This window comes from Patagioenas fasciata, chromosome 8, assembly GCF_037038585.1.
Source record: "Patagioenas fasciata isolate bPatFas1 chromosome 8, bPatFas1.hap1, whole genome shotgun sequence".
In the NCBI taxonomy this organism is placed as follows: Eukaryota; Metazoa; Chordata; class Aves; order Columbiformes; family Columbidae; genus Patagioenas; species Patagioenas fasciata.
In genome coordinates this window covers 6271960-6299148 of record NC_092527.1, presented here as the reverse complement: position 1 = coordinate 6299148, position 27189 = coordinate 6271960, and the positions used below count along the sequence as shown (strand labels likewise).

The following is a 27189-nucleotide window of genomic DNA, read 5'->3' as shown; positions in this document are numbered from 1 at the left end:
AGCGCTGGGTTGAAGTCCAACTGGAATCTAGAAGAAAGATGATAAAATCAAAGCAAAAAAGATGATGTTGTGGTTTTTATGATGACACAGTGATACCACTGAAGTTTATCCCTACTGTCCTTAATCTTGCTTGGTTTAGAAACGTTTGTTCAGTGTCCAACCTAAAATATCTTTGAGTATGTATCTTGCATAAGTTACAAGTGGTTGTATTTATCTGCTGCTTATTACCATAAGGGTAGCTAAGGTTGGATGTTCTGGTGTTAACACTTTGATTGTTATGGTGTACAAGGAACAGAACTGACCAGCTGTGTGCTGTGGGTCATGGAAATGCCGGAGATGTGGCGCTGCCGCTTCTTTCATTGTGACAGTTCAACCTTCAGGAAGCTCCTGAGTGATCACAACGGTAATGTCGCATTTATAGGTCAACCAAAAGTCTTGAATTCACAGTGAAAATTCAGCCTGTGTTTCAAGACTGACAGTTTCGCCTAAGGGATCATCAGAACTCTGGTCAAGAATTGGAAACGTTGGAGGTTGGAGATTCTCTTGCTCTAAACTGAGTATATTGAGTCCCTTTGTTGCACAGCTTCTATCTTTATAACCTCTTTGGCTGCTCCCATTCGTCCTGTTACATTCACCTGGGGAAACCAATGTGACTGAGAGCTCAGAAGCACGTATTATATCTTGATATTAGGATATATTATGTGATCTAAGGAAAAGGTATTTCTTAGCACACCAGTTGCTCCTTGTTTGAGTTGTAGCTTTAGTACCAGATACCTTCTATATCAGGAGGATGTGAAGAAAACCTCAGCTGAGGACAAATAAACCCACCATTTGGAGTTATTTGTATTATTCCCTACGTTGGACTTGGGCGTCCGCACGTGAATCATCCCTAGAGGTGCATTAAAGTCTTGCTGCTCAGGGGGTGCTTTTGCAGGAATGGGAACCACCCAGAAACCACCACATTGGAGAAGACACCCAGACTGTCCAAAAGGTGCCCAGGAGGATGATGTATTTTCATCGCTGTCACGCTCCATTAAGACGCCACAGTGAATCGGCGCAGTACAAATAAGATGTTTACCACAAGGCTTTACCAAGGCGACAGCCTGTAACTATTCCAAAAAAACCCTTTGACTTCAAAATATATTAAAGTACGTATTTTGAATTCAAATAGCTTGATTTTTTTAAGAAAGAAGAGTAGGTCTGCAATCCATTAGGGAGAAAAAATTCTTAGAGAAGATTGCAGCTCAGAGATGGTGAATTAAAGAGCAGGAGTTAACCCTCCATTCCCATCATCCACCCGTCTTGCTCATATTTTCGTTTCCCGTTTGCTTACCTGCAGCTAAGCTGCTGTTTGGAGGGGTATTGAGGTATCTTGAGGGTCAAAACGCAGACCACAAGATGATAATTTTGCCCTTTGGCTATTTCAAGGAGCAGCATTTTCAGGTAATTCCTGGGAGTGAGATACATAGTAAAACCGAGGAAACAAAGTTGTATGGTTCCTAAGGAATTCAATGAAGACCACAGTTATTAACCTCCTTGGTTTTGCAACATTTTTCAGCAAATAAGCATTTTATTTTTTTTAAATCTATTTTGTTAGCGTTGTTCTTGTGATTTCAGACTTAAAGGTTTGAGGCAGAAAGTCCAGAACAGAAACAAAAAGCATTTTGAAAGTTGCTTCTGTTTGGAGTTTTGCTGATGGCTCTGTATGTTTTTAAACTGCCGGCATAATAACATATTTAAACCTTAAGTACACCTTGTGGGAGATGGTTTATACATTGAGCACTGTCATCAAGCCTCCCTGGTTTATGTGGTGCAAACCTGGCTTCAGGGAGTGAAACTTCTCATCTCAAAGCCATCGTTGTGTTTCTGCTGCCCTGATGGGACCTTTGACGGGGGTTTGGCTGCAGCTGACGGGGGTAACGTAGCGCTCCAAACACCAAATCTATTTTTCCACCTTTTTCCAAAGGTTCTCAGGACAAATACAGCAGTTGAAGGCACCCAGCTGGGGGAAAAGGAGTTTTTTCAGAAGCTGAACTGTTGGGTTGGTCTCCAGCGTTGTGGTTTCTCTGCAAAGTCTCCGTCAACACTTGGTTGGGCTTTAAAAGCTTCTCAGTTTTTGATGACGGTTGAGAGCAGAAGCTTTAATTGAAGTTGGTGACTGACAAGATAAGGCCAGTGGATCAAATCTTACCCCAAATGCAGGTGTCTGAAGGTGCAACGCCCACGTTGGGTCAACCATAGTGGGTGAGCCATGTCCCCAAGGGTGGCGGGGAGGAGAACGTCATCGCCGTGGGATTGCACGCCAGGAGTGCCCAAAGCAGGGCAGGGCCTCTTAAGGTCTTCTGGTTGGCCCAATGTTAGGTTCTGCATGATGCCCAGATGTTGCGTGCACATCTGGCAACCCTTGGGGGTGTCCGTCTGAGCTGCTCCGCTTTGGCTCTTCCCACCAGTCAGAGGGTTGCTGATTTGGTTTCTTCCAGTTAGCAAAATACGGCGAGTTTCTGAGCGCAACGGAAGGTTGTGGTAGAAACCTCTTGGGGAAGGACGAGATGCAGAATGCAGATTTCAAACTCCCTCATCTCCTCCCAGCCGTGTTGTCGGGATGAAGAACTTTAGAAAGCAGGGTATTTATCTTTTAGAGAGTAATCTTGACTTAGCCACAAGATGCTCCGTGCTTCTGTGATTTCTTCTGTGCGGTGCGTTGAGCACGTCAGGGAGGTTTACTAATGTCATACCCAATCAAACCCGCTGAGCAAATGTTTCTCCTCTTGGCACTAAGATTTTTTTGCTTCATTTAAAGTAAAATTACCAATAGAAGAAAGGAAAAAAACGATGTTAATAGAGGTCGCTATTAAAACTGGGGATCTCCGGGAGAGAGGTACTTGTGAGCCACGCAGAGAAGGACCTGAAAGAGAGGAGGAGCATCGAGGATTTGTTAATTTAGGTTGTAAAGGGTATTTCAAGAAAGATGCCACCTTTTATGTCTGCTGGGGTTCATTTTAACCTAAACGCGTGAACATCGTTTAGATACGGAGTGGTATGTGCGTCAAATTAAGATCCAGCTCTGGTGTTTCGTAGAAACTGGTGTTGATTAGGGTTTGTCTGGTGTTTTTAAACAACTTCATTTCGTTTTTGTCTTTACCCTAAAGGGAAGTGATAGTTTGGAGTGACCAAAACAGTTAATGCTCTGTTTAATACTTAGATTTCAGTATGGACATTCATTATTTCTACAGCTAGCTTGAGGCCATCAAACAGCTCTTGGTTATCCTTGAACATTCCAATAGTGTACGTTTTTATCTCTCTCCACTTTCTATTATATTCTGGATGTACCTAGGATTTCACCCCAAGTATCAAACCCTGAAGTATTTGAAGATGTCGGTAACGTTGATGGTAGTGGAGAGCTTAAAAATGGGAGCGCGATGCAGCGCTCACTACTTGGTCCCAGTTCAAATGTTCAAAGTCTCGCTCTTCCTAAAATCAAGATAAATGCAAGTCTGCTATTGTGTCTGTGTGTTGGGATTGCCTTTAAATCAAGGTGTTGGCTTATACAGAGGGGGAAAAGTGTTTATCAATCCAGAGGGATCTAAGCTGAGGATCCCCACTGGTGTCACTGGGATGGCTCCTGTCTTCTCCATGGCCAACAAGCCAGAAACCTTCATGCTAATTTTACTAGAAATAGTTTTAATTTCTGTTGAGTTTCGTTGTGTTCAAAGGTCTTGTATTGGCCCGCTATCAAAAATGCTATTTAAATGCATTGTTTCCAGCCTTCCTAACATTACGTGATGTTATGGAATGTAAAAGCACGAAGGGGAGGAGTTGCCCGGATGGGCTGTCACTCCCCAGGTGATCCAGCCCTTTCCAGTGTTATTTAGTTGAACTCAGTGATCCCCTTAAGAGACAAGGGAAAGAAATCTCTATTACTTCTTGGTGAGAAAATGAGACTCATAAAGGAAGCGAGATGATTGCGCAGGTCTCCTTGTTACAGAGTTTTTCTTGTATGTTGTATTAGTTCATAAAAACAAAATCAGATTTTTTTCCCTTTTTCTTAGGGAAAGGAGAGCAGGTCCTTAACCAGTATGTTTTAATAGGAAATTCTTCCTGTGAATATAACCCATTTGAGTTCAGAGTTGAGCACTTTAAGAGCCTGGTGTTACAAAACAATGGTCTAGTTAGCATGACAAATGCTCTACATTTTGTCACATTTATAATTCAAGCTGAGCCTTTATCCCTATTTGCCAGAGCTTATAAAATATACATTTGTGGCTTGCTAGCATGAGCGTTCCCAGCAGTGATTTCTCAGCTTTATCATCATTGCTTTTTGAGCGATGACTGCCTCGGATTTTGATGCCAAACTGGGACCTGGATGCCTTATAATATTTCTTTTTTTGAATTATTTTTTTTTTATTATTATTTTTTCCTTCTGCACACACAAGACCTTTGCAATTATTGGCTGTTGTGCCTGGTCACCTCACCCCTGGCAGGTTGTATTTCTGCAGCCTCCGCTTCTATTTGGGTTTTCTCCATCCAAATTTTTACGCTGGACTATTTTCAGCTCTTGTTTTTCTGCCCGAGAGAAGAAAATGTAAGAATAGTTAATATAATCTGGTCAACTCTCCCAGCTGGGAATTAGTTTCTGTGATTTGCTTTAATTTTATCGTGGCCTGGAGGAACTATGTCTTTAAAAGTGTGCTCAAAAGCTTGTGTGATGCTTAAGGTTCAGTGAAGTTCATTTGAGATACTAAATTAGTTTTCATCACTGAAGTTTGGTGTTGCCTCTGAAAATACGCTATTCTGCCCAGAGTTCCAAACGCTTTTTGGGAGAAAAATCTAAAACCAAAGAAATTGAGGTTCCAAGCCCGAATCTGGGGTGTTACACTGGTTGCATATTTTCTGTGTTTATTTGCTGACTGCAAAGGTGGGGTAGAAATACTTCTTAGCCATTTTAAAGGCACTCTGGAACTTCTGTCACCAGTTCTGTACAGGGATTTGAAGCTCAAATTTCAGAAGATGCCAACAAGTTGTTGTCGTCTCCATCAGAAGGTTCCCCTTCAACAGAGTCCTCCTTCCAGTGGCTTTCTAGAGCTCAGCCATTGAGGTTGATCTTTGATGCAAGGCCAGAAGAAGCGGCGGGGTTGATCTCAAGCTAGGAAAAACACTATGAACTCGCATGCTTTATTGCTTTTTTGTATTTTAATTCAAATATTATTCCTTTGCGTGTGCCACCGCACTGTTGTAAAGCTGTAAGACTTCTCGATTTTCCTTGTATTGCTCTCGGACTGGTTTTCTCTAGGTGAAATGGAGCTTGCATTGCTAAAATACGGGTCAGCTATACCATGAACATGAGTGATGTTTGCCAAAGAGCTTCTTCAGATGACTTTGTATAATGGTGCCATGTGTACCTGAGCATGTATCACTACCTTATACCTGACCAGCTAGAAGCGAGAGGCTTGTAATTCTTTAAGAGAAGGAACATCGTTAGAGGATGGGGAAGGACGGGTTGATTCAAGCAGGAAGAATTGTGGTAAGACCAGGTGGAATTAGCTGTGAAAGAAATGGGCTGAATGAGATAAAGATGAAGATGTGGACGCAGGAAGGGCATGAGAAGAGGTGCTGATGAGGAGAAGGTCAAGCAAAAGGAAAGCTCTGAGTGATTAGGCACTCAAGGAAGGACTAGCAGAATGTGATTTGAATGGTGGAAGAAGGATCTGTAGTATTTTGCATGAGATTAGAGCCCGTGGGGGGAAAAAAATACAGTAGACAAGAGGTGCTGAAGTAAGAGACAGCTTCAGGTCCTTCAAAGCTCAAACTTGTTCTCCTTCCATGCCTTGGATGGGAAGGGTTGGGAGGACTGTTGAGTGGGAAGGGTTGAGAGGACTGTTGAGTGGGAAGGGTTGGGGGGGACTCGCAGGTGGACTGTGGGTTGGAAGGACTTGCGGGTGGGACTGGTTGGGAGGACTGAGAGTTTCAGTGCTGAGTGTTTGGTGAGACTGGAAGTGGTGGCTAAGACCAAGAAATGGCCTTTTAGGAAGCAGCGTCAGAAAATGGCACAAATCCTATAAACAGCGGCAGTTTGATATGTCTAATGAATGTAGATTGCTCGTACTAAAACTGGAAACCTTTCGACCACTATTTTCAATCATTCGATTTTTGGGTGACTACAAGATCCCGACACCTTCTAAAATGGGGCCTTTTTAAGGACTCTCAACTTGAATGCTCAAAAAATGTGCATCCTCAAAATCTGCTGCCCAGAAACACCCCACGTAAGAAGTAGAATTCTGCAAGTCTGTGTCCGTGGTCTCTTCCAGACTCTTTTTAATTTCATTTTTTACCTCTTCTCACTTGGGCACGTAGAAATAGGAAAAATACTGCCAGTTTGAGATCTGCTGGAGCTCATCCAGGATCAGGGCAACCCACAAGCTGAGTCTTCCTGACCCACCTTCTCTGGTTCCTTTTCTGAAGAAAGTCATGACAATATTGTCCATTTGTGATTCTGATAGAGAACTGTATTTTTTAATTTATTAATCTTCTAGAGAGTCTGAAGAGTAGTGATTACCAACATGCTGCTTTGACGTTCTGATTTTATTTACCATGGGGTTTCTTTTAGGGTGGTGTACGGCACCCACTGCTGGGCTATATGTATTTTAAAGTACCCTAATTATGTTGAAGTTGAACAAGGCCAAGTGCCGGGTCCTGCACTTTGGCCACAACAACCCCCTGCAGCGCTCCAGGCTGGGCACAGAGTGGCTGGAGAGCAGTCAGGCAGAAAGGGACCTGGGGGCACTAATGGACAGGAAGCCCAACATGAGCCAGCAGTGTGCCCAGGTGGCCAAGAAGGCCAATGGTGTCCTGTCCTGTATCCAAACCAGCGTAGTCAGCAGGACAAGGGCAGTGATCCTTCCCCTGTGCTCTGCATTGGGGAGGCCACACCTGGAGTATTGTGTTCAGTTCTGGGCCCCTCAGGTCAGGAAAGAGATTGAAGTGCTGGAGCGGGTCCAGAGAAGAGCAACAAGACTGGGGAAGGGACTTGAACACAAACCCTATGGGGAGAGGCTAAGGGAGCTGGGCTTGTTTAGTCTGGAGGAGAGGAGGCTTAGAGGTGAGCTCAGCACTCTCTAGAACTACCTGAAGGGCAGTTCTAGCCAGGTGGGGATTGGGCTCTTCTCCCAGGCAGTCAGCAATAGGACAAGGGGGCATGGGCTTCAACTCTACCAGGGGAAACTGAGGCTGGAGATGAGAAAGCAATTCTGTGCAGAGAGAGTGGTCAGCATTGGAATGGCTGCCCAGGGAAGTGCTGGACTCACCGACCCTGGAGGTTTTTAAGCTGAGATTGGACATGGCACTTAGTGCCATGATCTGGTCAATAGACTGGAGTTGGACCAAGGGTTGGACTGGATGATCTCTGAGGTCTTTTCCAACCCAGTCCATTCTGTGATTTCCATGTTATAGTTCACTTGGATACCTTTTCTTTTTCCTAGGACAATTTCTTATCATTAATATCCCCATATGCCCAGTGCTCCCAAAATAAGGAGTTGTTTTTCTCAGCTGTAGCAGATACCGTTATATGAGCTTTTATTTATTTGCTTCCATGGTGGAGTCTGTTATCAGTGTGGAAGTGGCACTAAAAAGGTTGAGTGTAAAGATAAATAAATAAAGGCAGGTCAATAAAATACCCTTGAAGGAAAACATCTCCAGCTTCTCCCAGTTGTAGGATTCTGATTAATTCCTCTGTCTTGGCTCAGATCCTTTCTTGCTTTGTATATACAGACTTTGGGATTAAAAGATCTGCAGAATTTTTCTGGGACGTTGTTGCTTTTATGTTGCTTCAAACCACACCCGAGCTGGAGCGCAGGGATGTTTTGGGGAAGGTTTGGGCCGTTTTTGGGGTAGTTTTGTCACAAATCAATGCTGGGGTGTGGGAGGCCCGACGCCTCCAGCTCTCTGCAGGGGCTGGATTAAGAAAATGTGTATTGATTTGGATGGGGAAATACAAGGGACAAAACTGTACTTGTAAGTTTAGATGTAAGCGGTGGGAAACTGTGACATAAATGTAGCAAGAAATATTCCATAAAACAAGGCAAAAAAGACAGATCGAACTACTATAATAACTGGAGAGAAGCTAAAATAATTTGAATAAAGCCCTTGCTAGCAAAGCTGGAAAAATACCAAAACCAAAGAAGAACTATTTTTACATCAGACCTATCATTGCAGTTTAGTTCACATACCAAATTCTCTGCTGAAAATTCCTCTGTCTGGTTTCTTTAGTATAAATGGATTTAGGGCATGAGGATAATTCATCTGGGCAAAAACTGGCCCTTAGCACAGCAGGAAGAAAAATGAGCAAGCCAGAAACATTTTCATTTTAATTATTATATTCCTTGACACAGGACAATTTTTAAATCACGGCCAGTGTCAGATTGGGATAAAATCGGTTCGGGGTTATGTTTCCATAAGCGTTATCTTGTAAAAGTGCCAAACTGTCTGCTGAATAACAGTCTCTGATTCTGTTTGTTCATCTTAATTTATGTTTCTTTTTCTTCCAGACGCACTACGAAAGCGGAGAGTATATTATCCGGCAAGGTGCTCGAGGGGACACGTTCTTCATAATCAGCAAAGGGAAGGTAAGGTGACACCGTTTGGAGGCCGAGGGGACGCTGGTGACAGTGGGATGTGCTCTCAGTATTCGGTGCCAGCCGGCGCTTTCTCGCTCCCCTCCCCGAGGCACAAATGCTGCAACGCTTGACATTTAATTAAACTTCTTGGCACTGTATCAGCAGAGTGCCCCGAAGGAGAAAAGAAATAGATCTCGTGCTGTTTTACACATGTGAACACTTTGGGGTTGGAGACAGTTGTTGTGTCTCTCAGTAAATGACCAAAAAGCTCCTTGTTTTTAAAACAGTTTACTGTACAATACTCAATGTTTTCTTTGTTAAGTATCCTCCCTGCAAGGCTGACTTCCAGATTTCATTCTCATTGCTGTTGCTTCTCAGCTTCTCCACATTAAATAATAGGATGAAGTCAGAGTTGGCTCCTTAGGGAAGAAAAAAGTTCTAAGATTCTGTTTCACTGCTCACAGGGAAAATCAGCTTTTTGACCTCTCTTCCCATGAAATCCTGATGGGATTTTATAGATTTCTTGTTTTCCTTCCATTCGGTTTTTGGTTTTCTTTTTAGCTGGCCTAATGCTGTTACACTTGAGAAACATTTGGCTTCTTTCCCTGCAGTGGGATGGAGATATTCAAGGGAATACACAGTGATTTCCCACTGCAGATGAGGTGTTGTACATTGAAAGTCAACAGAAATGGATAAATATGCTTGAAAGTACCCAGCCCCAGCCTCCCGGGTCGTGGATCTGACGTTTGCATGTGTTAATTAACGTTAGCCTTGCGTAATTAAGGGGAGCAAAACCCCGTGGTGTCCGCACGCTCCATTGGGTTGTTTCCCGAGGCAGCTGTCAGCTCTCAGGTACTAAACTGGGATTTCACCATATTCTTCCATTTGTTGTCTCTGGGAGCCAATCTTCATTGGGAAAGAAAAACAATGGTCTTTTTCAGATGAATAAGGTAATCATGGAGAAATTTCTGAAATGAAGATAATCTTGGACTGCAGAAGGCCAAGTTTGATGGGACCCCCTCTTGCCATTTTGTTTCCTTCCACTCAAAGCAGTGTTTCCTCTTCTTCCAGAACAAGGACAACCATGACGAACACTTCACATCCTTTCTGTGTAAACCATTTCCAACGGGCAAAAATACTGAGAGGGTGCAGCTCTGCCCTCCATCAGGCGTTTGATGCCCTCTTTGCTGTGCTGGCCAAGCCTGTTGGTGCTGATGCTTTTACTCCTCTTGGGCAGGTGGATCCCATCCCTTCATAGCAGTTCTCAATCTCCAAAATGAGGCCTTGGGTCTGTTGTTGACACTGGTTGGGCAACCAGTTGTTGACCTGAACCTCCTTAAGCCCTTTCACTTCACCCGTGGGATGGAGGAGCAAACCACCCATGGCCTTGGCCATGGCTCCAGGGTCCTGTAGTCCTGCTTGAGGTGCTCCTTGGCTTTATCTCTAACCTTTGCTGCTTGATCTTACTATGACAACTAATGGCCAGAAAGAAGGAGCTAAAGTAAAATAATACACACGGGCTTGCTGAGAAATTCTCAGACCCTCAGATCCTGAAGCCTGACAGAAATTCCCACAAGGATAGTTATATTCTGCCTACTTTTCTCTTCCAAGTTGACTTGTTTGCAAAAGAGGTATCAGTGACCGATAGGAGATGGATGGGCTTGGAGAGTGTTTGATTTTAATGCCTGTATTGGGATATAAAATCTACACAGCGGATGTAAAAACTAACCCATACTGAGGATACGGCCCAGGATGGGAGGAATAGAACCTTAGCACTGAAACGTGGAATAAATAGCGACAAAATACAGAATCAACAAGTGGATGGGTGCTGCCTGGGACTCGCTGAAGCAGGGCCACTTATGTCCCATTTCCCACGCTAAAACCTGACCCAGGCAGCTTAATAAGCTGGAAAAACTTGTGCTCGGGGCCTCAGAAATACTTTCTGCATGCAGCAGCATCGTGTGGCTGTTATCAGTGAGAACTGCTTATCAAAACTCCACCCGGCCTTTTATGTCAGAGTCTGTAGTGTCGGTCAAGTGAACAGAGAAGATGGTTTTTTACATTTCTGAACCCAGCATTCTTCTCAGAAGTACTTAGAAAGGCTTCTGCTCCGTTTTCTTTCAGCTCATGCTCTGTGAACATTTCTCTTAGGAGGAAAAACCTTTTCCCGTTTTTCTCCCTCAGCTCCATCCTCCACACTTGATTCCGCGTGTTTCCTCGAGTCCAACCGAATAGAAATCCAAAATGTGTTCCCAACACCTGGCATGCAGAAACCTGTTGAATAATACATCGGATGAGAACAGCTCGGTCCCTTCTGCTGCTAAAAGCTGCTGCTCCAGGCCTGCTCTGACCCTTCCCCAGGGACACGGTGTGTGCTGTGCCATTAAACACCATTTCCCTTTTAAAAGCCGTGGCGTGGCACCAGTTTAATGCCGGATTGCATGGGTTCTTTGTCGATGCCGTGGCCACTCAAATGGCTCATGGCTTTGAACCACATAGAACTTGCACTCCTGTGAGCCCTCAGCACTCGTTGCTCACAATCAGTGGAGATCATGGAAAAGAGCTTAAATATGTGTTAAAGTTGCCTTTGTTTTTGTCATTGTTTACAAACCTTTCTGGCTCATCCATTCCGTGTTCCCAACCCTCATCTGATCTCAGATGATGAATCACTGAGCTGTTAAATGGAGCGTGGTGGAGCCCCAGCGCTCATTAGTGACTCAAACCCACTGGTTTTACCAACCGTAAAAGAGACGGGAGAAGCCACAGGCCACAATTGTGAATTTAACGGTTAAATTAAACTGGAACGTCTCTAAATCCGAAAGGATGTGTCTGACATCTCAGATTTGGGGTCGGTGAGTTTGCATCTGCAAAAGCTCCAATCAAAGCTCAACGTCCCGAAAAGGAGAAGCGCATGAGAGATTTTCCTGTGTACACAAAGTTCCTCCAGAGAGTTGCTTGTCTCAGTTAAATTTTGGACAGCTCAGGCTTTAGAAGTGCCCGTCTCTCTCCGCCGAGCAGAGACAGAGCATGGACAACTCATTGTAGAGATGTTGGGAGGAGGGATCTCCACCATGCGCTCATAGCAGGAGATTGTATTTCACCTGCCTTCTCATACCATAAGAGGTATGAGTTGCATCTGAAAACATCTGAAAAAGAAGAATACTTCTCATAGCGTGTCATTACACCAACAGTGTTCGGCTTCGATGGAGCCTTTTGCATCCTTTGTGTTTTGTGCCATCCGCAGCACCCAGGGATGTCAGGGCTGTGTTGTTAGTGGCAGCTGGGATTGATATCCCGTACTGGAACCAAGGCTGTTCAGACCATCAATTACTATTTTGTTTTTTCTCTGAAATACTTTCAGAAAATAAAAAGGCCCCACCAGTGATAGATCATCACCACACCTGGAATATTGTGCCCAGTTGTGGCCCCTCAGTTCCAGAAGGACAGGGAACTGCTGGAGAGAGTCCAGCGCAGCCACCAAGATGCTGAAGGGAGTGGAGCATCTCCTGTGTGAGGAAAGGCTGAGGGAGCTGGGGCTCTGGAGCTGGAGAAGAGGAGACTGAGGGGGGACTCATTTATGGGGATCAATATGGAAAGGGTGAGTGTCAGGAGGATGGAGCCAGGCTCTTCTCGGTGACAACCAGTGGTAGGACAAGGGGCAATGGGTTGAAACTGGAACACAAGAGGTTCCATTTAAATTTGAGAAGCAACTTGTTCCTGGTGAGGGTGGCAGAGCCTGGCCCAGGCTGCCCAGGGAGGTTGTGGAGTCTCCTTCTCTGCAGACATTCAAACCCGCCTGGACACCTTCCTGTGGAACCTCACCTGGGTGTTCCTGCTTCATGGGGGGATTGCACTGGATGAGCTTTCCAGGTCCCTTCCAACCCCTGACATTCTGGGATTCTGTGAAACAGGAGGTTGTCTTCTTGTCATGGCAGTGCCATCTTCAACATAGGCTTCCACCAGCTTGTACTACCTGTGGTGTTGCAGTAGGTGGAAAGTCTGCTTTCCATCAGCAGTAATTGCTTTTCTCTTTCACTGCAGAAATAAGATGATATTTTCCTTTGAACTTCAACGAAAAGATTTGATTTTGACTCCAGTTACGAGTTATCCTTTCCTTGAGCTTGGGGGACAGGAAAAGAGGAGGTGCCCTTCATCCTGTAATGCTCCAAACCATTTCATTTCAGTTATGTCTGAATTTAGATGATTTCTGTTATTCCTTTCCCTTAAGCAGAATTAGCAATGCAAGACATCATGTGGAACAGAGCTGACAGAGCCTGTGCTATGTGTCTGTCTGATAGAAAATATATGGAACCTGTTCCTGCTGCTGACTCCATACAGGCAATGACTGTGCTTGTGCAGCCAGCTACGTATTTGGAGTTAAAACCTTCAAAAAAAACATAAGTATCACGTTTTTGCAAAGCTAGTAGGTACCTTAGTGGCAAATAACTGCTTGTTTTCCTGGGCGGTTGGTTGGTGATGCTGAGGGAAGGATGCAGGACCCTGAAGAATTACGTGGTTCCCAGAGGATTTTCCTGAGAGATCTGGGAGATACCGAATCCCTCTCTTAACAAACAGGTTGTACTTGTTAATTAAAGAGTTTCTAAACGTTTTGACTTTTCAACAGGTCAATGTTACTCGTGAAGACTTCCCCAGCGAAGATCCGGTCTTTCTCCGTACTCTTGGGAAAGGAGATTGGTTTGGAGAAAAAGCCCTTCAAGGGTAAGTGTGCCTCGTGGTGCAGCTCTTACATCGAGATCGTTCTTCAAGGACTTCAGGACGCTCTTGCAATTTGGAAGAAGATAGAGGGTGGATTTCTGCTTTGGGAGTTGGGCTTTATCACTTGGTGGGGTGTGTTGTACCTTAATGGAGGAAAAAGGATAGTTCTGCAGTTGAGTGGCCAAATGGAGATTGTGTAGACATCAGAAAATAGTTTATCTTTGCCCTTTCCCCGACCATGCATTTCAAGGTCCAAAGGTTTGATGTGTTGTGACTCTGGAGTGCTTTCTTGTCCGGGAAGAGCGTAATCATGATCATTTTGCTGGAGCAGGCGACTGACAGCAAAGCGGTGCAGGGAGGGCTAGAATGGGCATATTGTGGAGGTATTATTTTGGTGGAGACGAGAATTGTACGTGATCGACCTGTTTTATAGAAACCTTTGCTCTTGGGGATAACTCTGAACTATAAGAAGTGAAATTGTAATTCCGTATTCAATGGATGATTATTATAAAAATACGTTTTATATCCATGGGGAGGAATAAGAATAGGAATAGCAAAGCACGTGATTTAGGCAGGAATTTGGGGCACCCAATGGACCAACGCTTCATCCTGCTGCATGAGGGCTATCGGGCTTCTCTTTGGTGCTGTGATAACACGTTCAATCCCTCCTAAACCAACCTTCTTCCAAAAAGAACAAGGCAGAACATTTGCAGCCCAAATTTCGTGTCACTTCTGGCAGCCAGGGAGGTGTATCCAGCACAAAATTTGCGTCTTACCTTGTATATCTATACCTTAATTTTAAAATAGTAAGGTTATTAATGAATAAGTAGTAAGGTTATCAATAAATAAATGTCTTTATTTTGGTTAGTTTTTTAGTACCAAGGTGGAGATTAATTATATTTTAAAATTTTTCCCTGCAAACACGTAAGATAGAAACACGGTTTGGTTGGAGCCTCACAGCAACCTGACTCATTGGAGCTTGTAGGTTTTTAAAGAAGCGCCACATATCTCTCATGACATCTGCTGGAATAGCGGGAGCAGGCAAGAGTTTGCCAACCAAACCCATCTTCTGAAGAAGACTAGGTGTTGGAAATAAAAGGGATGAATTGAGAGGATGTTCTCAGCACATGAGGAAAGGGTCATTCTAACCTATTTTTTGTTAGGGACGTGACATACCCGCTGTACCATACCTTCAGTTTGCTAGTAAGCTCAGTAGTTCTGTAGCTAGATTTACATTGAATAGTGTGAAAATACTGTAAAGCAAAGCATCCAGCAGCTCAATAAATTGCTAATAAATTAGTTTCTTTCAGGACTTTGTAATATATCATTGTTCAGCAACTTGGGGTATTTCTCCTACACACGTAAATTACAGTAATGGCTGAGAGCTGCGGATCAAATAGAAGTTTCAGTGTATTTCCTTTTTCATCTTTGACTAATTTATCAAAACTGTACCAGGCCTTGCTTAGCAATACTGAATTCTCCTCTATTTAATTGTATGCTGTACATACGTACGCTGACATAGCCACAGAGTGCTGATATACATTATTCTGACAGTATATATTACTCTGGTTTTGGTGCTCGCGCCATATGGCAAACGTCATTTCACGGATCGCATTGCACACCGGCAGGAGTAAAACAACTCATGAAATGATTGGCCGCATCATCTGAAATTAATGCCCCAACCTTCCCGGCTAATTGGCGCCGAGATAAAAGATGTATAGTGTACAGTATAGCGATACGTGATTTACAGCGCACTCACAATCAGAAAACAGTGCATAAGGCTATTTACAATAGTTATTTCTATCAATAGGGAAATAACGCTTCAGTCAAATAAGGAATACAAGAAGAGGCTCTTTCTTCTTCAGAAATTGTTTCCCATAGACCAACTCAAAAGAGGAGCAGTTTGAGCCATTGCCTCCTTATTTTTACATTACATATCACATCATGTATTTAGACAGAGCTGTCATTTTAGGGTTTCACCCAGGACTGGCATCCAGGAGGAGTTCAAAACTCTTTTGACCAACTCTTGAGGTCAAATAAATGGGATTCTTTGGTGGCTTTTAAAAGAGGGGCCCCTAAACACTCAGCAGCCTCAGGTCTCCTGAGTGGCAGCAAAAGAGGAAGAATTTGGGAGAGCAGCCCAGGCTGAAGCGGAGATCGGACAAGCCCTGCCCCCCACCATATAGCTATTAATAGATAATAATAATATATATCTAACAATACAGCTATTTTATATCTCTGTGTATAAATATAAATGCCAGGAGTGCACCTTACTGAAGAAAGTCATGGAAGTACAGGTGCCACCCTTTGATTTAAGTCAGCACAAATTTGCTTTGGCAAAGATGTTTCAACATGGTAACTGAGAAAGGCAGCTCGTTTTAAGGCTTTTTCACCATATTACCACCGTATTTGTCCACGTGAGCCGTCTTTGAAAATAATGAAATTATTTATTATTCGCTTAGAGTTTCTCATCTTCAATGGCGTTGATTTCTAAACCCCCACAGGTGCATATTTGTAGCGTAGTGAAAAACATGTTCACTCAACCGCAAGTGAAACGAGTTGGAGGAGATGAGAGCGGCGTGGCAACCGGTGTGAATGAGTTTTAGGGCAGAACGTATGGAAAAGGGGTGGAAATTTGGAATGTTTCCATGTTTCTGGGTCAACTCAGGGATGGGATCACCAGGGGAAGCTCCTGTTTGGCACAGAGTCTGTGTCCTCCCTTCAGCCTCTGAATAGAATACACGTGGTTTATTTATTTTTATTACTTTCAAAATGTATTTGCAGGGCAGAGGATGAAGAAGAAATTGTGGCCTTTGGGTCATGCAGGAGGGGCTGTGCCGTGGTGACAATTATAGTGATAATTCAGCGACTGTAACAGATTAATATATCAATTTTGTGTCACCTTCATGAAGATTTGAAATTGAGTATGATAGTACCTGTCCCTTATGCAACATAATGCATCTTCCTTTCAAGAAAATTCATACTTTTTCCTGTTTATATCTCCACCTCTGAGGCTCCTGTGTAGTTATTTTCTCACTGTTACAGAAACCATCTCTCCTCTAAAATTCCCCAAAATCCCACAGGTGTGTTTTGTGCACTGATAATTCACAGGAGCAGTAAAACAGTGTGTGTATCTATCTATATATCTATATATAGATATCTGTATCTATCTATCTATCTATAGATAGATATCTGTATGGGCAGGAGTGTCAAAAGGCAATTTCCTTGTTGACCATCCCAAAACTTTATACTGTATTTCCCACTCAAAATAGTGGGAATTGCTGGGATTGAAGTTGTCCTTGAGCATCAGAAGATGCTGATGCCTCTTGAAATCTTGCAATGCCAGAGCTTTATCTATTCATACATTGATAGAGGAACTGAATATCATCCTGAAAACCTTAAAAGGTCCAGGAGCTGAGGGTGAGAAAAGAATGAGCCATGGATAGATAGGGCATTAGAGGGCTGGCAATGTTATAGATTTGTTTCTTTTTCTGATACGCAGTTGTTTTCTCTGGCTGCAGCCAGAATTAGTCATTTTTCTTATATCTCTATAAATAGTAGAAGAGGTGTTGGGGTCCCACTCATGCCCATCTTCCCTCTGGTCGAATTCCGAATCTGTTTCTGTCGAGTTGCAGTGATACTACTGCTAAACTGACCTTTAGATTAGTTCTTTTCCCAGATAAGAACCTAAAAATGAAGTTTTTCATTAAGAACCTAATTGGGAAAACCTGGAAACCTGTTTAAGTGCCCTGCTCTCTTCTCTCTTGCCTTTTTTTATCTTATTCCTTGCCTGTTTAATTTCTTTCTTCCCCGAAATACTTTTCCCCTGTTGCTCCCTAATAACTTTTGAAGGGATGGAGGAATTTATTTACTCAGTTCAAATGCTGGGGGGAGTAGAACGGATTCTCAGCAGATAGAAAATAGCTAACTTAATACATGGTAAAATGGATCACAATGATTTATTTTTTTTGTAAGGTGGATGATGCTTCTCAGACCGATTTTCATTCTTGCAGTAACATGGGGTGTTTTTCACACTCCCTTGCTGTTGAATCCTACCTGTTATGACCATGAGCCAGCACTGGGCCCTTGTGGCCAGGAAGGCCGGTGGTACTTGGGGTGGGTTAGAAGGGGGTGGTCAGTAGGTCAGAGAGGTTCTCCTGACCCTCTACTCTGCCCTGGGGAGACCACACCTGGAATATTGTGTCCAGTTGTGGCCCCTCAGTTCCAGAAGAACAGGGAACTGCTGGAGAGAGTCCAGCGCAGCCACCAAGATGCTGAAGGGAGCGGAGCATCTCCCGTGTGAGGAAAGGCTGAGGGAGCTGGGGCTCTGGAGCTGGAGAAGAGGAGACTGAGAGGTGACCTCATTCATGTTCACAGATATAGAAAGAATGAGTGTCAGGAGGATGGAGCCAGGCTCTTCTCGGTGACAACCAGTGATAGGACAAGGGGCAATGGGTTGAAACTGAAACACAAGAGGTTCCGCTTAAATTTGAGAAGAAACTTCTTCATAGTGAGGGTGCCAGAGCAGTAACGATTTCCAGGGTGACTGCACAAATATAAACGTGGTAAATGGGAGTCTTCTCTCAGCGTGGCGTTATAAGGTAGATATCTATGTATATAACTATACAATATCTCTATATATCCTACCAGATAATATAGTTTTATAGGGGATTTTTTTATAGTTGTCTGTCCAAGGGGAAGTACTAGTTCTATCGCAATCAAGGTACTAATTGACAGGAAACTCAACATGAGCCAACAGTGTGCCCAGGCGGTCAAGAAGGCCAATGGTGTCCTGTCCTGTATCCAAACCAGCGTGGTCAGCAGGACAAGGGCAGTGATCCTTCCCCTGTGCTCTGCATTGGGGAGGCCACACCTGGAGTATTGTGTTCAGTTCTGGGCCCCTCAGCTCAGGAAAGAGATTGAAGTGCTGGAGCGGGTCCAGAGAAGAGCAACAAGACTGGGGAAGGGACTTAAACAAGACCTATGGGGAGAGGCTGAGGGAGCTGGGCTTGTTTAGTCTGGAGCAGAGGAGGCTTAGAGGTGAGCTCAGCACTCTCTAGAACGACCTGAAGGGCAGTTCTAGCCAGGTGGGGATTGGGCTCTTCTCCCAGGCAGTCAGCAATAGGACAAGGGGGCATGGGCTTCAACTCTACCAGGGGAAATTGAGACTGGAGATGAGAAAGCAATTCTGTGCAGAGAGAGTGGTCAGGCATTGGAATGGCTGCCCAGGGAGGTGCTGGACTCACCGGCCCTGGAGGTTTTTAAACTGAGATTGGACATGGCACTTAGTGCCATGATCTGGTCAATGGACTGGAGTTGGACCAAGGGTTGGACTGGATGATCTCTGAGGTCTTTTCCAACCCAGTTGATTCTGTGATTCTGTGGGGTGCTTGTGAAAGAGGCATCCGACACCAAAGTGTGTTGGGGAGGGTTTGGGGAGCAGCCAAATGACAGCGTAAGAAGGCGGATGGGATCTGTGATGGGAAGGGGATGGGGAAACGGGCCATGCTGTCCTGGCTGGGACATTGCTGGGAGGTTCCCACCTGTGGTGATTTGTCTGCTCATGGCCTCGGCACGAAGCCGTTTGTCATGCCAGGGATCACAGTGTGAGGAGATTCGCTGTTCCCATCTCCATCCAGCCAGGAGCAGGGGAAAAAAGAAAGAAGAAACCAGCCAGAGGGTACAAATTCAGTTCAGGAAAATGCATTTTTCCAGCCTTGAGTCCCATGGTGAGGAAGGTGTACCCATAGCAGCGGTGGTCATTCTAAAATTGAAGCAGTACTTCCAATGGTGTTGCACAGGAGAATGAGTTTAAAGACGAGGAAAAATACACTTTTAACTTGGGCTAAGAGGAGGGAGCAAGTTGAGAAGCGCCTTTTTTATCACCCCGATGCTAAATATTGGGGCTTTCTTTGAGTCCTGGCCGTTCTGTCACCCTTTTCCTGCCTGGCACCTCTGATGCGGTGTGCAGCTCATGGAGCGTGGGCGCAACATGCAGCCTCCCAGGACAGGCTGGAAGTTATTTTATCCATTACATCAGCTGCTTTTTATATTTACTACAGTTCTCTGGTGATCTTAAAAGGTATTACAGCTCAATTTCCCATCCTTTTCCCCTCCCTGGGTAGATCCCTGCCCATAAAGTCAGGTGGGAGCAGGCGGTGACAGCTGATGTTTTGACCCATCACCCCCAGACACAAGGGACATCAGAAGCTTTTAAAGGGTTTTGGAAAAGCTGTTGGCCAAACCCTGAAACAAAACTCTCCCAGAGGCTTTGGAGGGCAAGAGCTCAGCTGGAAGCGAGGAGGCAAAGTGAAACGAAGATGGTGTCACCATATGGTTCCAGGCAGGGTTGGGTTTCTTCCTGCCGGCATCTGGTCCCCGCTTGGGTTGGGAGAGGTGGCTGGGTGAACCTTGGCTCGGATTGCTGATCTAATGGTAATTAAACACTGCTAAAATGCCTCTCTGTCCTGTCCAGCTGGCTTCTGGTGTTCAGGTGCCCTGGCCTCAAAGTCCTTACGTCACTCTAGCACAGATGAGGATGTTTTATGTTAATGCTGTTGCAAAGTAAATGAAGAAATCTTCATTGGGGCCTTTGCACTTTGTTTAATTACACTATTGCAAGCATGTGTTGATTGCTGATGGAGTTCCTTCGCTTTCTTCATTCTTCATCAAACATGAGCCAATATTGCGAGTTGTCATCAGCTGGTTGCCAAAAGCTCTTGATGTTCTGGGAGGTTCCCTGGCAGGGAAGATGCTCCCAATGAAGAGTCTCATCCAAACCCATTTAACATGAGCTGGCAGGATCACCCCAGTTGTTGTTAGGCCTGTTCTAACTCACAAAAACGTAATTCTACTTTTGTCATCCAGCAGAAATTAATCTGGGGGGTTTTTTTTGAGCTTCAGCCACCATGTATATGGAGAAACGATGGGGGAAAAGGGGTAACGCGTGTTGGCTCTACCAGCACCCTCCATGTGAGTCCTGTGTTGTTACTACTGAGATTAAGGTTCCCACAGGAATATATTGATATTATTGATTCTTCTTAAATGTGGATAGGAATGGGTCCCACCAAGTGAAAACCAAAGGTCCAACCGGCCCGGCATCTCATCTCTTCCAGCAACCAGAACCAATTGCGGAAGAACCTCCTGAACCAGTGCTGGCGGCTTAATAATTTATGACCCTTAGCACGTTGTTGATTGACTTTGCAAACCCGCAGCAAGCAGTTTGAAAACGCATGGCTTTCTGTGGCAATTAGTTCTGCAGTTCAAGCGTGCAGGCTCAGGAGAAATGCTGGGTTTAATGTGTTGGTTTGGGTTGGTTTTATTTCCAATGGGCCATCTGCTCCTCTTTTACAAGGTGCCTCCAGGTTCTCAGGTGTGCAGTTGATTTCTTGATTTGCAGAGAGCTCAAGACTCTGTTGTCTGAGACTATAGATGTGGCAATAAGTTGTTTAATGTGAAGACAAATAATAATTTTTCTTTATTTAAAACTTCTAGCATCTTAAATGATTTATGAAGATCTCTGAACCTCAGTCCTTTCTTTACTCATTTGTGTGCTGGCGATACAGAAAACTGGTAACGTCGTATTCTAGCAGGTGTTGGTGAGTCTTCCCAAAAAGCCGTGCAGGTGTTACTTGCTCCACATGGCAAATTACACAAATTTGAATAGGCAAAGGGTTTCTTTCGGACCACAGGAGCCCACAGAGGTTCTTTTAATGTCTGTGTTTAGATGATTGCTTGAAAAGCTGGCGTAGGGCTGGAGTTAAGCGGCGAGATGATGAATCGGGGCTTTTCAGCTGCTTGATTTTCCCCATTGTTCAATATCTTGCTTCCCAATTTCTCGAATTTCAGGGCAATTGACTTGGAAATGAGACGCGGCTTTATTTCATAATAACACCGAACAAAACGTGTTTCAGTCGAGCGACAGTAAACACCGCATTGGGGAGGAAAAACAAATGATTATGTACTTAAGCAAGATCAGCGAGCAGCAGCATTGGAGTGTTTGGGGGCGCAGCCATCGCCGCCTCATGCTGCATTTTGAGCAGCCGCTTTGCATTCACAAACCTGCTTATGTAAAATACAGAATCATGAAAATATATCAGTTACTGGAGGAACAGAGACAATTGTAGTAGTGGAAGGCTTGTGCACAAAATACGCCTGGTTTATTTATTGTCTAAGGGGGGTAGAAAAGAGAACAAATATTTGGCTTTTTATTTACTCTATCAAACAAAAGGCTTCTTTGGGGCAAAATAACCATTAGGAGACAATTAGCAATAAATTTGAAATTTTGCTACTTTAACAAAATTACATAAAGAAAGTTGTTCCAGTTTCTTGCAGGGAAGTTACACTCAGAGCCAACTTAATGACTCAAATGGAGTTAATAAATAATCAGGTTGCTTTGCGTCTGAAAGATAATAATGGTTAGTTTATAAAAGCACAGCTGATTAATAGTTCTGGCTTTTTTACAGCTGAATCGTAGCCTGGGAACTAAAACTGTATATTTGTTTTCCTTTGAGGATACAGCCCTACCGAGCAAGCATGATATTCCTCCCACTGCGTTTAAAATATATACGTATAATGTTGGGCAACAAGATTGTGCCAGATGGAGAAAAGCAGAATTACCCAGGTTTTCTAGTTACAAATATATTTGCTTACACTTAGAGCGCTGAACATATCTGAAAATCGTTCTCGTGTCTTTTTGCTTATTTCAGTGCAGGAAAGAAACCCTGTTGCTGAAATAGGTAATGCGTGGGGAATACCACGGAGCTGGTGTTGCTTGTTATAGGAATACTTTTACATTGTTATCTAATAAAAGCATTATGTTCTTATTATACGGGTTTCTAAAGAGCAGAATTTGGGGGACGTATCCTCTTGTATGAACAGGATGAGTGAAACGGGTTAGTGATAGAATTTACTGTGGGGGTCAGACTACTAATTAATATAAAACAAATATTAATTTATTTTTACATTTTTTTATTTATAACTATAAAAATCTGGTTCGCTTTTCTCCTTTGGAAGGTGTGAAATAGCCTGGAAGGGCCTAAGGCTTCTGGTGCTGGCTGAGTTTTCCAAACTCTTCCCCTTTGCCTGTTTTTATGGGTTTTTTGCAAGACAACACCTTTATTCTGGAAAAAAAACCAAGCAACCTAATTTCTGTCCCACAGCAATTTGTAGTATTTGGAGTTTTTTACTCTGTTCAGGTGTGTGAACATTAAGTGGAGCTGAGAAATACAGCACGGAATTATAATTCTCTTGGCTTTCTTGAAAAATTCATGTCCGGTAACTGTCCTGGTTTTGTTAAAACCAAGTTTCTCTTGTAGTGAATTTGCCTCTCAGCTAAAGCTTCATATCAACTGCATTTTCCTGGAGAACCAGATCCATGTTTTGGTGAACATATCAATAACCTCGCATTCCATTGCTAAGCATGGATGGGCAATGAGAAACAGGTGACCAAGGAACTGACCAACGGAGTATTGCATCCCATTCACGTGAATACTTCATATAAAAGTTGGAGATCACGAGGATCTTGTCCCTTTTCCCTCTTTTTCCTTTTCCTTATGACCGACATTAGGAGAGGACCTTGCGAGTTGTCCCTGCGAGCTGAGGCCCAGTGACAGACTGAACCCAGCTCCGGTTGGCTGCAGAGTCCAGTCCAGGACTTCGGGTGCCGGCTCTGCAGTTGCTGGGACTTTGAGGATTGGTTTTGTATATTTTGTATTATTTTCTCTATTCTTATCAGTAGCATTAGTAAAACATCTTTAATTTTTCCAACTCTCTTCTGTCTGTCCTTCTTTCCCTCCCGATTGCCTGTCCTGAGTGGGAAAGGGGAGAGGAGGTTAACAACACATCTGCCAGGGTTTTGTTGTCACCCCGCAATTGAAACCCTCGGCAGTGTGGAATCAGAGCGGGAGAAAAAAAGAGCAAAAAATGTTCTATGTTTGCTGTGTCTTTTATATTTTTCTTAGCTCTGATATCGTTTAGGCAGCTATGCTTTTAAACATACGTCCTTGAGTGCCATCACATTTAATGGCACCTCCCAGAGCGGCTTTAATTTATAGACAGATTCACACGTGGCACAATGTGATGTGGCCCCTCGTCAAATCTCCTTTTTATACCAGCATTGATTTGGTCTTGTGTTTCAGGCTTGGAACTCCATAGAAAATAACTATCATTGATAAATCGTTCATGCATAGAAAACTGAGGGGTTTTTTTCCGCAAGGATATAGAGCGACCTGCTATGGGATGCAGTGCCCGTCATTTTGTGAGTGTTATAAGGTACCATCGTATTATGAAATACTTGATATGAAGATATGATCTTAAAATAGTAGAAGGTTCCTTACAGAAGCATATTAGAATAATTCCACCTCTAAAAATATACAGTAATGCACATTCGTGGCTTTTGTTTTGTGTGCTGCGTAGTTTAAATACAAAGTGTTGGCCAATTAAATAGTGATTTTAACACAACCAAGATTTAGCCGTAATGCACTAGATTAGGAAGAAGAAGTTGGTGCAAGTTTGTATTTAGCAGATGTTTCTAATAGCCTGTTATTTGCTTAATCTTGTTTCTGTATTCAGCATTATGAACAGCATGTAATGACTTTTTGATTTAATTGATGTCACCTAGGTTATTCTGCAGGGGAAAAGGGTCTTGAAGAGAGCGTTTTTGTAATGTATTGACCCAACTGCCTTTCTGAGTTCTCCCAGCGCTGATTACTTTGGTTTTGCTCATGGCAACGCAGTAGTTGTGAGCTAAGAAGAGGAATATCGTGTTGCGACACCAAAACTAGATAAATTGGCACTTAAGGGAAGTTGGATGGATTGCGTACTTTTGCAACACCGTGAAATAATTGATGGTCCTTCTAATTATTAGCAGTGGGAAACCTAGTGATGAACATCTATCCTCCAGATTTTGTGTTACGGCCGTCCAACCGTTGACATAGTTTAACCACCACACATGCTCAAAATTAAGGATGAAATATTTATAGGACTGGAGCTGGCTATTTCTCTCTATAAATGCCTATTTAATTCTATTTTGCTAGGAACTCAACAATATTAAAAGCCCATTTTAAGATCACTCTTTTCAAGTAATGCTCATTTAAATTGACAAGACATCAAAAGGGCTATGTCCTCTTATACAGCATTTAGCTTAAGAAACTTTTGAGCCCAGAGTGTCCAGTTTTGGGTTTTTTTTTTGGTTTGCTTGCTGGTTTTGTGTGAGGAATGTGCTTGGTGATGGGCTAAAGTCTCTCTCCGTGTCAGAGCCAGAACATCATCTGTGCCCAAAAGGCTTCACCATTGCATTTCCTAAGGCCAGAGCACACAACCTGAGGCTTTTACGCAAAGCTGCAGCTTGTCTGAGAGCGCTGAGCATCTCAAGGAATGCACCTATAAGTCCTTGACCTTCTCCAGCTCCAGAGTTTTTGCTCCCATCTCTTTCCCAGATGAGTAAATGGAGCAAATTTTAGGGCTGCATGTCTGCTGGAAACCAGAGCCAGGAGCAATGGCTGAAGCATCCCACCATAACGCCAGTCAAAAATGTCCAAGAAATGAGAAATGCTCTTTTCTTTGTTGCTTTTTTGGTTTACAGAAGCGGCTCCTTTTCCTGGAGCACGTCGGGCACCAGCGCTTTTACATCCTGGAGATATTTTCTGTGTAAGAGCAAACTTAGTGTGGTTTGTTGTAGGGGAGGGTGGTGGGGAAGCAGCTGAAGATGGAAAACCCGGTGTGGGATTACATAGGTGTTGTGTCCTGCGGTAGAGAAAAACCCATTTGGACCGCACAGACCAAGCTGGCTAATAAACCACAGCAAGAAATCATGTTCGCTTAGGCGTTTAATGGCAATTAATTACATTTACACCTCGTGGTGTGTCACCCTGAAACATGAATTGGCGCCATTGTCTGCAAAGCATCCCTCAGTGGGTAGTATCAGCCCGGTAGTGCCACAGGGATAAGCCGAGTTTATTTTTTCCATCTAACTTTTTAGCTGGCTTCTAACTTCTTTCAGGGCTTTGTTACAAGGTGGGAAGCTTTTTACCTCAGGTGGATCCAGAACCATTGGGGACAGCGAGCGAGCACTGACAGCGGGAGCCGCGCTTTGGTGGGTCCTGCAAACTGGCGATGCCGAATTTAATTCCTGATGCAGACATGAACAGCATCACCTGGACCGGCAGTTGAGTAACCTGGCCGGAGAGGTGAGGTTTGGTGCCCACGCTGCGTCAAAATGGCTTTATTGCTGAAACAGATGCACCCTGGGGTCAGGTGATGGGTGCAGGGCCTCTTCACTACGTTTTAAGCTTTGCTTTTCTCTTCCTTCATAGACTGGGTGCTATTCCTGTACTGTATAGATTTCAATTTCTTGACAGTCATATGTATACCAACCCCTTGCTTTGAATTTAATTATTATTAAGATTATTTTAAAGTCTTAGAACAGACATTTTCCCCATTTAAACTTGGCAGAGGGGCTGTTGGTGCTGTCAATGGCAAATCAGGTTCTGATGACTACGTTTTCAGTTCCAGCCTCTGAACATGAAGCAAGTTGCGTTGGTTGTTGATGCGATCAATACAGTTAAGCTTTTAAGTACTCGGTGCGTTCAAGCAAATCCCTGTTGTCCCAGCCTGTCCCTGTCCCCGTGGGCTGTCCCTGGGGCTCCGAAAGGGAACCTGGAACCAGCTTTGCCTTTGGCATCTGGGAGAGCCCCTGGGCGGGCTGGAAATAACACCCTCCGTGTTCTAACGTTTAAAAATAAATAGATTGTGTTGTCACTAAACAAAGTCAGGTCTTATTTTAGGCGAAGGCGCAATCTGAGCATAGCTTGTGAAAAGACACTGCAGCGCTCCCGTTACAGCATCGGGACCTCGTGCGCCGAGCTCGTGTTACCTTTATGTTTGGCTCCCGGAACAAATATCTGAGCACTGAGTTTTGGAAATCGTTTTTCTCTTAGGAGAGCGTGTTATTTATTTGTAACATTGCGACTGTTTACCGAAAGTATCTGGTTACTTAACACAAAAGATTCTGGTTGTTATATGCAGCATTTTTTTAGGAGTGCTCCTAATAGGTACTTAAATTTTGTTAGACTGAACCATGTTATAACTGACCCTCAAAACCTTCATCTGGGGCTCGGACTTTCCATTTTTAAGTCAGCTTTAGCTGGGGAATGAACCGTAGCTGTGCCAATTGTGTGGGACAGCGTGTGAGCTGGTTGCTGGAATAGGAGCTGCTCTGGCGAGCTCTCCCCTAAACCGTCGTAGCTGGGATTCTGCAAACCCTGCAACGGGCCTCAAGTGTTTTATTCTTGGGGCACTCCTCAGCACACTGGTAGATGTGGGTTTTTTCCATAGAGATGCTTTTGGAGGACATGGGAGCCTTAAGCAGCTTTCTACAATGCATCAGGCTGCCGGTGAGCAAAGGTGAAAGAAGAGCCCAGTGCTGGTGCTGGGATTAACCTTTAGTTAATGGGACTTTATGGGATAGGCTGGACCTTGCTGCCTTTTCCTCAGCTGAGTTATCTGCTCTATTAAAGCCTCGCTGTCACATCAGCGCCATTGATGAGGCATCTGGCTGGTTGGGAGCCCATCCAACCCCTCTTCTGGTCTCCTCTTGGAGTCATCTTCATGGCCGCTATTAACATATATCTTGTCTATAAGCTGTAACTTCCTTTACTCTTTCATTTCTTTCTCTCTCTTAGATCTTCTCCCTCCCCAGATGAACACATTTTGATCTCCTGGGTTGCAGACATAGGAGCTTCTGCCTCATTCCGCTCTCTTCTTACCACCAAAACCATTGGGTGTAGTAAAAGCTGCTGGGATTCCTTGTCTTCCAGTATTTACAACATCATCAACTCATTATTTAAGCTTGGGGAGGGACTTG

At 43.9% G+C, this 27189-nt stretch overlaps 1 protein-coding gene across 3 annotated transcripts in view; it reads left to right on the top strand.

Moving 5' to 3' along the window:
• The window catches only part of PRKG1 (protein kinase cGMP-dependent 1), a 425347-nt gene that overhangs the window by 298980 nt on the left and 99178 nt on the right, over positions 1 to 27189 (top strand). For all 3 annotated transcript variants that reach the window (XM_065843185.2, XM_065843184.2, XM_065843188.2), the window contains 2 exons: positions 8541 to 8618; positions 13234 to 13328. In XM_065843185.2, coding sequence (XP_065699257.1) covers positions 8541 to 8618; positions 13234 to 13328 — 173 coding nt within the window. The remainder of the gene's footprint in view (positions 1 to 8540; positions 8619 to 13233; positions 13329 to 27189) is intronic.